This window comes from Mus pahari, chromosome 2 (assembly GCF_900095145.1).
Source record: "Mus pahari chromosome 2, PAHARI_EIJ_v1.1, whole genome shotgun sequence".
Classification (NCBI taxonomy): domain Eukaryota; kingdom Metazoa; phylum Chordata; class Mammalia; order Rodentia; family Muridae; genus Mus; species Mus pahari.
Window position 1 is genome coordinate 54,608,919 of NC_034591.1, and position 14,968 is coordinate 54,623,886.

General features: G+C 39.1%; 1 protein-coding gene across 2 annotated transcripts in view; it reads left to right on the top strand.

The window, feature by feature from the left end:
* The window catches only part of Nup205 (nucleoporin 205), a 66,759-nt gene that overhangs the window by 32,583 nt on the left and 19,208 nt on the right, over nt 1-14,968 (top strand). For both annotated transcript variants that reach the window (XM_021188662.1, XM_029534892.1), the window contains exons 20-30: nt 319-400; nt 648-812; nt 1,077-1,201; nt 5,869-5,983; nt 9,505-9,654; nt 10,135-10,206; nt 10,492-10,649; nt 11,150-11,230; nt 11,709-11,900; nt 12,881-13,148; nt 13,243-13,341. In XM_021188662.1, coding sequence (XP_021044321.1) covers nt 319-400; nt 648-812; nt 1,077-1,201; nt 5,869-5,983; nt 9,505-9,654; nt 10,135-10,206; nt 10,492-10,649; nt 11,150-11,230; nt 11,709-11,900; nt 12,881-13,148; nt 13,243-13,341 — 1,507 coding nt within the window. The remainder of the gene's footprint in view (nt 1-318; nt 401-647; nt 813-1,076; nt 1,202-5,868; nt 5,984-9,504; nt 9,655-10,134; nt 10,207-10,491; nt 10,650-11,149; nt 11,231-11,708; nt 11,901-12,880; nt 13,149-13,242; nt 13,342-14,968) is intronic.

Consider the following 14,968-nt stretch of genomic DNA (forward strand, 5'->3'; position numbering starts at 1 on the left):
CCTGCCTCTGCCTCCCGAGTGCTGGGAGTGTCCTCTCCCTCTTAAGTGCTGGGCTATAGGTATGAGCTACAATGTTGGCCTGAAACAAAGACTGGCCAGGCAAGTCTTAAACTTAGATCTTCCTGGCTCTGCTTCCCAAGGGCTGGGATTGAAGGTATGTTCCCCACACTTGGTCCACTTTCTTTTTTCAGACGAGGCTGACTTCAAACTCAGGGTCATCCTACCTCAGCTCCTAAGTGCGCTGTGTTTGTCGTGGGGGTCTCTGATGTGTAGAAACACGTTGCTAATTTGTTATTTTTCTGTCTTTTATGACTTCAGAGTGTGAGCCAGAAGCTGATGGCTGGATTTGTAGAGTGCTTGGATAGTGAAGATGCAGAAGAATTTGTACGTTTAGAAGAGGGTATGGCTCTGATTCACGTGTGCTTTTACTTAAATACATACATGGCATAATGAGGAAAACCTTGAAACTCTTAATTTTCTAGTGCTGATATAAAAGAGATTGAGAATTTGCTAGAATAAAAAAGAGTTTTAAGATTGTTTAAATCAAAGCAATATAAAGGTCAGTCAAGAATTAAGTAAATGTGGTGCTTCAAACACATGCCACCTTATATTAATTTGTGATTTTTGTTTATGGATTCTGTATTTAGGCTCAGAATTAGAAAAGAAGTTAGCTGCAATCCGTCACGAAACGAGAATCCATATCTTGAATCTTCTCATCACATCTCTAGAACGCAATCCACCCAATCTTGCTCTCTACCTGTTGGGCTTTGAGTTAAAGAAACCCATCAGCACCACAAATCTACAAGACCCAGGTATAGCTGTACCACACATGGACATCTGTTTAACATGTTTGTTGGTGTAAGTGGTCATTTATCGAATATTGGGTTCACAGGATAATCTACTTAGAAAATCGATGACAGGTGAACAGCATTATGGGTTAAGACTTGAGGATCAAAGGTGTCTAAACAGATTTAATGGATTGAGATTTGTCAGTGTCCTGTATCAGTATTTGAAAGCATGTTCACAGTTGAGCAGAAACCCTGAGAAATGTTGAATTTCCCTTTGCTTCCATGTAGGAGTGTTAGGCTGCCCTCGGACGTGCCTGCATGCCATCCTCAACATTCTGGAGAAAGGCACAGAGGGGAGAACCGGCCCTGTGGCTGTGCGGGAGTATCCTCAGCTGGCTGAGCTGTGCTACCAGGTACGCAGTAGAAAGCACCTTGAGGAACTGGGTAGAAACTTGAGCAGCTAAGTTCATAGATGGGAGGACAACAACTAGGCAGTATAGAAATGTGTTCATTTAGTAGTTCTTCTAGTCTTTCATTTGTGGATAAATTCCATGAGGCATAAATACCAACATCCTATAGATCTGAAGATGTTAGCAGCGTGAAGAATGAGAACTACTAGGTGTTTTGGTGGATTTTAGCAGTGGTACTGTGTTTAAAGTAGCTCTTTGGGGGCCTAGAGCAGGCTTGGGTCAAAAGATCCCTGGTTACCACCATCTGTTCCCCAGGCAGGCTGAGCTAGCTTGGGCTTGCTGTGTTCTAAGCGCTGTGATTCCATTTCATACTGAAAAGGTAGATTATTCTCTTGATGTAATAGAGACATTTCTGTTATTCTCATGTTTGTCTTTGTGAATTTTCAGTCTTTACTTTTGTCCTCTGGTGTCCCAAACAATCACACTTTTTGAATCTGAATTCTTTCTTTGAGAGTGATCTGAGTACCTCAGATCTGAAGCTCAGCATTACGGACTCTGATATGTATGCAGAAACAGTTGAACAGCTTTATCATCTAGGCCAGGGGAGTGAGGTGAATAAAGCCAAGTTTAAGAGAAGAAGAGAAGGTGAAGGCACTTTCTGATTGTTTAACTGATCTGTGTTTTGTTTAAGGACTTAGCTTGTTGGATCACAAAATAGTACCAAAGCTGTCTGGAGACAGGTGTCAGTCTGCAGCAGAGATGTTTGCTTTTTATTTTGTGTTTTCTCTTTATGTGTGCTTATATGTAGTTGCATTCAGTACACACATGGTTTTGGTGTTCCTTTTAACCCTTTTATACAAGTTTCTGTAGTCCTTTTTCTTCCCCTTTGGATACATTTTCTGTGCTGTCAAAGTGTATATCTTGTTGTTTGATAATTTTCTAGGAATGTATTTCTAGGGCCAGCAAGAGAGCTCAGCTGGTTAAAGCACTTCCCAGCAAACCTGACAGTGAGTTCAGTCTCTGTGACCTGTGGTGGAAGGAGGGAACCAATTGCAGAGTTGTCTTCTCACCTCCTCTTGGCACACATGCTCATACACATCATGCATACACACTGCACATGTGCATATGCACACACACAAACTTAACAAGTAAACACAAAATAAATACAGATTTATTTCTAGGCAAGGGTTTGCAGTTATTTTTGACTCACTGGCGTGTTTTATAAGGTCACTGAGTAATGAACTGAAAAGAACTAGACTGTTGCTGTTAGTGAAAATTGACAGATTCCTACAGTTCCCTAATCCCAACATTCTTGTTAACTGTATGATCTTATTTTATATGCATTTCTGTTAAAAATGATTGTATATGACATATACTGATACTCTATTAGGGTTTAACTTTGGCGGCAATAGCACTGTAATCAGGGTTATATGGAGTTTACTAACAAGTATTTTCTCTGAAAGGCACTTTACTTCACAGCTTTTTTGGACTTTAGACCTAAATATATTTCAGAACTATGTTTGGTCTTGTTTTGTTTTGTTTAGAATTCTATATTTTTTATTTCGTTTTATTTGTGTGCATGGGTGTGTTAGCAGTAAATTCTTTAAACAGCACTGAGCTTCCGGCTGGTGATTGTGCTTCTCACCACCTGCCAGAGTTCTCTGGATTTGCAAATGAAAAGACACACACACACACACACACACACACACACACACACACATATACGTACATATATACATATATATATATGTGTGTGTGTGTATATATATATATATGTGTATATATATGTGTGTATATATATATATGTGTGTGTGTGTGTGTGTGTATGTATATGTGTATATATACATACACACACACACACACACACACACATACACACACACACACCTTACTTGCTCAGTGGCTGTGGCTGGGTCACTCCTGAACCTCCACGTGGCTAACATACTCCCCTCTAATATTCCTGAGTTGATACTTGCTAAATCTGTATTTCATCTTTGCTAGCCCAGACCCAGTCTGGAAAGTGGCCCCTGGGATCACTTTCCCGAATTCTTACATGTCGGGTGTCTTAAGTCTGTTTTCTCTGCCTCCCTGTCATGGCGATTCTGCTCCTTCTCTCCTCTGTGTTTCTTGCCCAGGAATCCTAAAAGTCCTGCCTCTGTCCCCTTGTCTAGACATTGGTCACTGTCTCTTTATTGACCTGTCAAAAAGCCAACTGTTGGCAGGAGCCTTCAGCAGATGTGCAGATTCCCATGTAAGCAAAGATCAAATCCCCCACGTGTGTGCATATCACCATGCTAGGGTGGAGGTCAGAGGACATTTGAGAGACAGTTCTTCCCTTCACCATGTCGAGTCCTGGTCAGGCTGTCAGGCTTGGCAATAGATGTCTTACACCATGAACTGTCTCTCTAGCCCTTGGTCCTGACTTACGAAAAATTAAATAAAAAAAAAACAACAAAAAACGATATAAGTATGACTAGCTAGACCCCGAAAAGGACCTTTGTGTGCAGTGTGAGAGTTGGAAGGCAAAGGAAGCCTGTGGCCTTGTTTGTGTTAGACAAGTCAGGTAGCTGAAACTTTGCACTGACGACTTTGAGCACTGGTTTAAGGGTTATAAGCAATTTTACATATATGGACTTTGTAGAGAGTATTGGTTATATCAGTTCAAAAGGGATGAATAGTTGCATGGCTAGAGTTTTACCTCAAACAATCATAATAATTATGATAAGTATTAATGAGAGAATGTTGCTTAAAAGAGCCCAATACATACAAGTGAGTACTAAGTTCTTATAATGGATGTCTTGAGAATAAAAATACCACTGCTACTTTGCAAATACTGAAATTTACATTTTATAGTTAAAAATCCTGTGACTTACAAGATGTTGTACGACACCTGCTGTCTTGAGGTTTCATCGCTGTGAAGAGACACCACGATTAAGGCAATTCTTACAAGAGGCAACTTTTAGTTGGTGCTGGTTTACAGGTTCAGAGGTTTCGTCTGTTATCAGGGTGGGAAGCATGGCAGTGTCTAGACAGGCATGGTGCTGGAGGAGCCAAGAATTCTTCATCTTGTTTCAAAGGCAAAAAGGCAAAGACTATTTCCCACATGGCTAGGAGGAGGGTCTCAAAGCCCATCCCACATTGGCACACTTCTCCAACAAGGCCACGTTTCTCCTACAAAGCCACACCTTCTAATAGACCCACTCCTTAGGCAAATATATTCAAACCACCACATCTGCCTTGCTACCTCATTTTTTATCTTCATTCACTCATCCATCCATCCATCCATTTAGTTATTTGGCCTTTTTGTTGTTTTTTTGTTTTGTTTTGTTTTGTTTTTTTTTTTTTGAGACAGGGTTTCTCTGTGTAGCTGTGGCTGGCCTTGAACTTACAACTGGTTTAATTATTTTTATTATTAAAAATAAATGTCCTCTTGGTTTAATGTGAATAATTTTCATTTTTGTGCCATTTTATCTATTTATGTATTTATGAAAATTATGTACATAATGGAGATATTTGTCAGATCTACTCTGTTTTTCTTGGATTGATATAAATGTTCCCTCCTCCCCCTAAAGTTGTATTTAGTGCTTGCATTTCTTGTTTTTTTTGTTTGTTTGTTTGTTTGGTTTTTCGAGACAGGGTTTCTCTGTATAGCCTTGGCTGTCCTGGAACTCACTCTGTAGACCAGGCTGGCCTCGAACTCTGAAATCCACTTGCCTCTGCCTCCCAAGTGCTGGGATTAAAGGTGTGCACCACCACTGCCCGGCTGTGCTTGCATTTCTAACAGTGAAGTTTGGACATCTTTATAGTTTTTTACTAGTGATTGTTGTAGTTCTACTAAGTTTTACTAATTTTTTTAAGTTGAGATAATTTTCAGAAGTGACTACCAGGTAATGCTACTACTAATTAAAATACTAAAGCTTAATTAACTTTATGTATTATTAATAAATATGTTTAGGGTAAGTTCAAGATTTAGTCCTACAACTTGTTTTCATTTTGAATGCAGATTCTTGCTATGTAACCTAGGCTGGCCTTGATTGAATTCATTATTATCCTTCTTCAGCTGCCTTAGTTCTGGAATTACAGGCCATGTCTGGCAATGTCAGTACTCTGAGCTGTGTTCAGTGTGTTTTCTTGAGTTGGTACACCAAGGACCTGGATTTAGAAATCTAAGTTTATGGGGCTGGAGAGATGGCTCAGCCATTAAGAGCACTCACTGGCTGTTCCTCCAGAGGTCCTGAGTTCAATTCCCAGCCCAGATGGTGGCTCATAAACATCTATAATAGGATCTGATGTTCTCGCCTGACATGCAGGTGTACATAATACAGATAGAGTGCTCATATACATAAATAAATACATAAGTCTTTAAAAATTCTAAGCTTATATTTATTTTATACATGTGATTATTCATTTGCTTAGGTTGTTGATGCATCTTAAGTTTTACATTCATACTTTGTTATCTATCTTTTTTTTTTTCTTTCCCAGAAAGGGTTTCTCTGTGTAGCCCTGGCTGTCCTGGAACTCACTTTGTAAACCAGGCTGGCCTCAAACTCAGAAATCCGCTTGCCTCTGCCTCCCGAGTGCTGGGATTAAAGGCGTGTGCCACCACGCCCGGCTCATACTTTGTTATCTTAATCAGTACAGAAATAACTGATTTTCTTTTATTTCATTAGGTGATATATCAGCTATGTGCATGCTCAGATACATCTGGTCCTACTATGAGGTACTTGAGAACCAGCCAGGATTTCTTATTTTCCCAGTTGCAACATCTACCTTTTTCGAACAAAGGTAGGACATTGTATTGCTTTATTACTACAGGTTGAGAACTCTTTGTTTCAGAATTTGAATATTTGATTAATTGGTTGATTGATAGGGTCTTCTCTGAATCTGGGCTTGGAATTTGAGGTACTCTGCCTTGGCTGGGATTACAGGCATATACCACCATGTTCCCCTCAATCCCTTTTGACTTGGGAGTATTTCTTACATATTAGGTATCTTGAAGACTGTACCCATTTCTAAACATGAAGTTCATTTGTGTATGTAAACCTTATAGGAATAGCCTGAATTGAAGTTAATTCATTCTATCTACAACCTGTCATGTGACATGCCACACTAGTAGTATTATGTGGGTACTTCATCTTGGGGTCTGGCACATGTTGGGGTTTATAATTGGTCAAATTGTGTAACCAGTGTGCACACTGGGGTTACTTGGCTAGGTCCTGTGGCCTTCCCATGGCATTTGGAACTTTACTGCTGTTACTTTGGATGCTTTTGTAATTTCTGCTTGAAGCTTCCTGTTCTTACTTTCTAGTGTAAAACTACATGACTGTAGTCTGATTGAGGGAATTGATTCTTTTCTAACAAAACTTAAAGGTTGTATTAAAATGATAAGAAAACCACTGAAATTAGGTCGCACACGTGTGTATGTGCATATGTGTGTGTTATATGTGTGAGGGTGTGCACATGCCACACTGCACACGTGATTGGTCAGAACAGCTTTGTAGAGTCTGTTGTCTCTTTTCCACTTCTGCATGAGTTCTAAGGATTGACCTTGGCTCATCAGGCTTGTGTTGCAAGTGCTTTTATCTGCTGAGATACCTTACTTGTAAATGAAAATTACTTAGAGAAATTTCTCATTTACTTTTGTGTCTTACATATATTTGAAACTAAACTGCCCTGAGATAAAACTTTGAAAAGTAATTTTAGAGGAAATTATAAATCTAGTTTATTGACATAACTAAGAACTGTTCTGGCCTAATTTAAATTTTATCAAGGTTCTGTTTTTTCCTTTAAATAAAAAATAAAATGTTTCAAAAAAATATTTCTGTTTTTCCTGTATGTGTACTTGGTGTATACTAAGGCCAGAAGAATTGAGAACTGTTTGTTTTCTTTTCTTTTGTTTTTTGAGCCAGGGTCTCTCTTTGCAGCCCTGGCTGTCCTGGGACTCACTGTGTAACCCAGGCTTGCTTCAGACTCAGAGATCTACCTGCCTCATGAGTGTTGGAATTAAAGACATACACCATGTCTGGCCTCCCTCCCTCCCTCCCTTCTTCCTGTTAACTATATACAAACCCTTTTTTACTCTTGCCTGTGTTAATTTCTTACATATATAGTAGAACTTTTTATTTATTTTTATTACATTTTGTGCAACAGCATTCCTGTATAAGTTGAAAGACAACTTTCAGGAGTTGTTTCTCCTTTTCCCATGCATCCCAGGGATCAATCTTAGCTAGTTAGATGCACTGCATGTACCCAAAACTGCTGAACCACTTCAAAGCCTTAGCTTAGTTTTGTGGATTTATGTTATAGCCAAACCGAGGGTGTCTTGAATTTGTGAGCTCAGACTATTCTCCACCTTAAGCTCCACCACCTTAAGCTGACACCGCAGTGTGGGTACTACCGCAGTGCAGTTCTGAAACTTACTTATGGCATCATATTTTGAGATCAAGGTTCAAACAGACTGTTAATACATTTCTATTTCTAGTAATTGTCAGCTTTCTAATTGGGTTTTAGAAAACTGTTATATCTTCAGAATTATCTGATTAACAAAACAATTTTCTTTATTTTCATAATTTTGTCATTTTTAGTTAATGAGATTTTGTTTATTTAAGAACATTATAGAAACTTTAAGTTTTTGTACATGGATAATCCAAAAGAATAGTCACAGACTGACTTATGTGTTATAAAAATGGACTTAGCTTGGCCTGTGTCTTAGTTAGGGTTTCTATTTCTATTAATAAATACCATTACTAAAAGCATGGGGGTGAGGGGTGCTGGAGAGATGGCTCAGTGGTTAAGAGCACTGACTGCTCTTCAAGAGGTCCTGAGTTCAATTCCCGGCAACCACATGGTGGCTCACAACTATCTGTAATGGGATCCGATGTCCTCTTCCAGTGTGTCTCAAGATAGCTACAGTGTACTCACATATATAAAGCATGTTGGGGAGGGAAGCGTTTATTTTATCTTATTAGTTAGTCTCAGGTTATACTCCATTATTGAGAGAAGTAAGTGCAGAAACTCAAGGTAGGAATTTGGAAGCAGGAGGTGAAACAGAAGCATCAGGGAGTGCTGCTTAGTGGCTTGCTCCCATGGCTTGCTCAGCCTGCTTCCTTACTTGATCCAGGACCAGGGATCGGGTCACCCACAACAGGCTGGGCCCTTTCATATCAGTTCTAATTAAGAGAATGTGTCACAGGCTTGCCTACAGTGATACAGGCATTTTCTCAACTGAGAAATAACTTCTCAGTTACTCCATCCTATGGCAAGTTGTCAAAAAGGCCAACCAGTGCAGATTGAGATTGCTAGTATTATTATTTAGTCAACTATGCTTATGTTGTCATCATGTAGGACTTCAAAGCATAGGACCCACCAAACAAATAATACTGAGCCAGGAACGGTCATGCCTGCCTGTAATTCAGATCAGCTTGGGAGGCTCAGGTGGGGCTGCGTTTTAGACTTGTCTTGGTTATTGCAAGACTATCTTAAAACAAAATAATACTGAGTTTGAAAACTTTTTGTGAAAGACTTAGTTTTAAATTGTGTGTGTGTGTGTGTGTACTTGTGTACTTGTGTTTACATGGACCCTGTGTCTTCAGAAGCCTGGGAAGAGAGTGGCAGATCCCATGGACTTCATTATAGGAAGTCGTGAGCTGCCATATGGTCCTGGGGACTAAACCAGGATCCGCTGCAAGAGTGGGACATTCCATTAACCATGGAGCCATCTCTCCAATCCCCTTAAACTTGTTTTACAAATGTGGTTTATAGCCCTAAGCATAAAATTATGTAATATGGGCTTAAGTATGTACTTTTTTGAGTAAAAATAGTTTTTTTAAAAATGAATTGTTATTTATTTGAATTATTTTTCAAAACAAAATACAAAGTGACATTCATGTTAAATTCTGGCAGACTTGTAAAGTCTTTGTGAAATTACTCTGGTAATAAACTTTTTTTTTTTTTTTTTTTTTGAGATAGTGTCTCACTATGTATTCCCAGCTGGCCTGGAACTTGTGTAGACCAGGCTAGCCTGGAATTCACAGAGGTCCTCTGTCTTCTGAGTACTTGGCTTAAAGGCATGTGCCACATCTGGCACAAATAAAAATTTTATTGTTCTCTTAATTTTTCATAGACATAGAATAACATCCTTTTTTTTGTATCCTCTTTTTCTTTCATAATTTCATGTTCTGGTTATGATGTTACTATGATTCAGAAATTACTGACTTTGTTTCATGAGGAAGTATCTGATGATTTATGGAATTTTCTGATCTTGTGTTTGAACAATGGGAGATGAAATTTATTTGTTTAAATTCTAGAGTATGAAATCTCCATGCTGAATCAGATGTCATGGCTTATGAAGACGGCCTCAATAGAACTAAGAGTGACATCTCTGAATCGCCAGCGCTCGCACACACAGAGGCTCCTGCACCTCTTACTGGATGACACGCCGGTGAAGCCGTACTCAGGTGAGCACTGCTGAGCGCCTGGCTCATGCTCAGGGTGGGGCTCTAGACAAGACTGCTGCTTCCCAGCCTGAGTGCCTTCTCTCTCAAACAATGAAAAGTTGTCCTTTGATGTCATTTCATTTTCCTTTTAATGAATTTGCCATGCAAAGTAGTGAAGTTTGTCATACTGAACCATCATGACCCAAGCTGTTTCACTGAGGATTACATATGCAAATTAAACATAAGCTTCTTTTTCATCATTTTCTTAGTATGATGGGGGCTTGCTAATTGTGAAACTTAAATTATTCTCTTCAGAGTCAGTTGTGATGGAAAAAAAAAGATAGATGGACATTTCGAAGTCCTTGTAATTTTGTATCTTTATCCATTTACAAAAGGCTCTTTGACCCAGAAATAAAATATTAGGTTTGTCATCTCTAAGTAAATGTAATTTTTAAAGTGTACTTTTCCTTTCTTGATCTATTGCTATTGGTGTTCCAGCAGATGGTGAAGGAGGAATGGAAGATGAAAATAGATCTGTCTCTGGGTTCCTTCATTTTGACACTGCCACAAAAGGTGAGGACATTATAGACATTACACTGCTTAAAATTGCAGGATAATTTACTGGTGTCTCTAGGTTCTGGAACTATATAGAAGAGCTATGTAAAGGATTATTTGTTGTCTTTAAGGGTTTATAGAGCAGAGGGAAAAGTTATCTTAGTGAGTGACCAAGTCAGGGGTAAGTCAGACTGAGATTTCAGCAAGGCCTCTGCTTTCAGGGCGTAGCTTGTTGATGAGCTAAGTGTGGTTGGTTCTCCTCTTCCGTGCCTCAAGTACGGTTTATTTACTTCTTGTTTCTAGTGCGTCGAAAAATTCTAAGTATTCTTGATTCGATTGACTTCAGTCAGGAGATTCCTGAGCCTTTGCAGCTGGATTTTTTTGACCGTGCTCAGATTGAGCAAGTCATTGCCAACTGTGAGCACAAGAATTTACAGGGGCAGACGGTCTGCAATGTCAAGGTGAGGGCTGCTCTCAAGAGCTTGCAGTAACTGGTTCAGACACCAAGCTGTCAGAAATATATAACCGTAATATGTATATATATTAACATGTTACTGGTTGTTTCTGTTATTAGTTTATTGGGCTGTTTTGTCTAACAGTGAGGAAATAGAAGTCAGTAAGTACTCTGACTTTCTTTAAAAGCTTTCCACACCAACTTTCCCACCCGGCTAGGACTGCAGGGTAGTTTTTACCATTTAGTTCTCTACCAAGTGAGTGATTACAGCCTCAGCAAAGGAGAAGGCTATTAAGGCTCCCAGCATTAAATTACTGTTCCTCAGCCCTGAGCTACTATTTTCTGGAAGGCGCTAATGTTTTTGTGTGCAAATTGGACCATGCCATTGGTACATTGTATGCAGAGATACCTGGACCTTTTCCAGTTAGGGCGGGCTATGGTAATGACTATGTATTATTCCACCAGCATCTGATGATACTGTTTTTCTCTTTTTCACTAATTATTTAGCTTCTTCATAGAGTTCTCGTGGCTGAAGTCAATGCTCTTCAGGGTATGGCAGCGATAGGTCAGAGGCCTCTGCTGATGGAGGTAAGCTGTGTTAGGTTGGCACCTTCAGCTCTTTGGGTGTACTACTTAATCTGCTTGGTTAAAGAGTGGTAAGTGCATATGTAATTAGTCCACGACTTACACGGAGGGCTGTGAAGTGCATAAAGGCACTTGCTGCCAAGCCTGACGACTTGAGTTTGGTCTTCAGTACCCACAGGATGGAAGAAAAGAAATGACTCATGGAAGTTGTTTGACGATCCCTCTACATTTCCTGTGGCATACATATGTGTGAGGGCACACACACACACACACACACACACACATAAAATTAAACTTTCATGGAATGTTTTGTAGTTTTATATTTTTTTTGTGGTTTTCAATTTATTTTTAAAGTTATACAGTACAATTAATAAATGTAATTTGAGTGTTTTCTGAATAACGAAGAATTAAAAATAGGAAATTGTTTAAAACATGTATTATCTTCCTGAATGTTAACCAGTTTCAATATTTATGGCTTTAGGAAGTCAGCACTATTCTTCAGTATGTTGTAGGAAGAAACAAGCTGCTACAGTGTCTTCATGCAAAGCGGCATGCTCTAGAATCCTGGAGGCAGCTGGTGGAAATCATACTGACAGCTTGTCCTCAGGAGCTCATCCAGGCCGAAGATCGACAGCTGATTATTCGTGACCTTTTACAAGATGTGCATGATAAGGTGATTTAGTTCCTAAGTTACTTTACTGCTAGAGACTTTTATGTATGAATATATGGTATAATTGTATATATTTGCGGAGCCTGAGCACTAGGCATCTTCAAAGCCCACCTACATAGTAACACAGGTTCTCCAACAACACCACACTTCCTGATAGTGCCATTTCCCGTGAACCAAGTTTATCCAAACCACATACATGTAAGCAGATCTTACCTTGAACTACTGAATATGATCCCAGTGGTACAAAAAAATTAAGTTTTCACGGAATACCATGGATGTGTAATTTCAAAGCAAAAACTTTCTGCATGGAATTCTGATAAGGATTAATTAACACTTGTTTGGCATTTTCCCCTTTGAATAGTTCTTACATTTGTTTTGTTTTGTTTTGTTTGTTTTCTGAGACAAGGTTTCATGGTGTAGCTTTGGCTGTCCCAGAATTCAGTCTATAGACCAGATGCATCCTTTTTTTTGTTTTGTTTTGTTTTTTCGAGACAGGGTTTCTTTGTATAGCCCTGGCTATCCTGGAACTCACTTTAGACCAGGCTAGCCTCGAACTCAGAAATCCGCCTGCCTCTGCCTCCCGAGTGCTGGGATTAAAAGCGTGCACCACCAAGCCCGGCTGACCAGATGCATCTTAAGCTCACAGTTATCTACCTGCCTTTGCCTCCCAAGTGCTGGAATAAAGATGTACACCACCACTACCCAGCTTAGTTCTTAGATTTTTTGGGGTGGTGAGGTGAGGTTCGACACAAGGTTTCTTTGTGTGTATCCCGACTGTCCTGGAACTTACTCTGTAGATCAGACTGGCCTCTATCTTGAAAACATCCTCCTGCCTCTGCCTTCTAAGTGATGGGATCAAAGACATGCGCCACCACTGCCCCCCAGGTCCTACATTCTTAAGGTTGTTGTAAAGCTTTATGTTGTATGAGACTTCCTGAGTTTTGGGGGGAGCTGGTCTCACTGGTTCCCCTTTGTACTTTAAGGTGCTGGATGATGAAGCTGCACAGGAGTTAATGCCCGTGGTTGCCGGCGCTGTGTTCACTCTGACTGCTCACCTAAGCCAGGCTGTGCGCACGGAACAGAAGCAGCCATTGGTCTCAGGACCTGGAGAGGCCCATTATGCTTTCTTGCTTGATAGTTCTTTGAGCTCTCCTCCTGCAGCAGAGAGCCGGCCAGTAGGCTTTGCGTCTATTGGAGATTCTTCGCTTCACATCATCCTGAAGAAACTGTTGGACTTTATTTTGAAGACAGGTTTTTCCATCTACATTTTTCTAAGCATTACGACTTTGTTCTGACTTTGAGTGGAATGTTTTCCCTTGACTGCATACATGTCTTTGTCTCCTAGGTGGTGGCTTCCAGCGTGTAAGGACTCACCTGTATGGCTCTCTGCTTTATTATTTACAGATTGCCCAGAGACCAGATGAGCCGGACACACTAGAAGCTGGTAAAGTTAGACTGATTTTTATTCTTTTCTCTTTGTAAAGATGGTAACTTCAGAAATCTAAGTCACTTCTCCATTTTTTGATCCAACATAACTATAATTAGTAAGTCTTGATATAATCATTAGATTGCTGTAAAGTGGAGGACACGTGTAGTTTTTAAGAGTTACAAGATTAGTATATAGACATTGTAAGGAAATAACACTCAGGTGATATTCTAGTTTTATAGATTTGAATTGCAGTATACTGTTTATAGGGTTGGGCAGTGTCTCTTTTCTCCTTGGACCACAGTACATATCTACTGGGGTCTTATAAAATGGCTATTGTTCTATAGTAAGGCTATAACATTTAAACAATTCCTTTATTCATAGGCTTAAAAATCTAATATTTTACTATCACAAAGATTGCTTTAAAATCCTCATATGTCTACTTTTCAAGAAGATTTGTGATAGAATTCACATGGGAAGCAATATGTAGCTTTATTTTAATAGATTTTTTTTTTAGAATGGCCATCTAAAATGGTCTTACCAGTATAAATGCTCACCTGTAAAATATATATATATATATATATATATATATATATATATATATATATATATTTTATACTACGTGCAGATTGTTTTGGATAAATTCAAGGTAGAACTTTTTCATTTAAAGGCACGGCTAGAGACAGTGGCTCAGCAGTTAAGAGCACTTGTGGCTCTTGTAGAGGGTGGGAGTTCAGATTCCAGCACTCATGTGGTGGCTCTAAACCCATAACTCCATCTCTGGGGAATACAAGTCTCTTATGGTCACCTGTTCACACATATACATAAACAAATATAAATTGAAAAGGAAGACATTTAAAATTCTGAGTTGAGCAGAGTGGCCCGTATTTGAAATCCTACTCTGTAGAACTAAACATGAAATTACTTCCAAACAAAATTTCTGCTTTATTTGGTGTATTTATGGAGAATTTAGAACTTGCGAATTTTCTTTTTTTGAGAAATTTTTATCTGTATTATATCTGATCCTTCTTAGCCAAACTGTATGTTTAAATTACCTTTATAATGAATGGGTTTTTTTGTTAATTTTGTTTCAATTAAAACTATTTTGCCTTTATTTTTAGTAATTAGTATTTCAACTAAACTGTTTTAAGAACTTGTCAGTGACCTCATCTAATGATAGGTTTTCACTGTGCGCTCTTCTTTATGAATGCTTGTATTTTAAGTGTGGTTTCTCTCATCCCATCCTGAGTAGCTATCATTTATTGCCTAGTACTTTAGAAGATAACAGCCAACAGTAGATCTATAGGGTGCTTGATGTATGTGTATATATGCTTTCTTTATGTGTTTGGGGTTTATGCATGTCTGTGCTCAGTGTGTATCAGGTTAGAAGAAAGCATCAGATCCCTTGGAAGTGGGGTTATATATGGTCGTGAGCTGCCATGTGGATGCTAGGAACCAACCCAGTCCTCTGAAGAGCAGCCAGTGCTCTTAACCTCTGAGCCATCTGTACAGCAGATATTTTTAATGTCAAGAAAAATAGTTTAAGGAAGCTTTTGGAACAAATCAAACTATTTTTAAAAAGATAATAGTAATTGGGACTATTTACTCCCAATGACGCCCATATTTTTCCCTTAAAAATATTTTT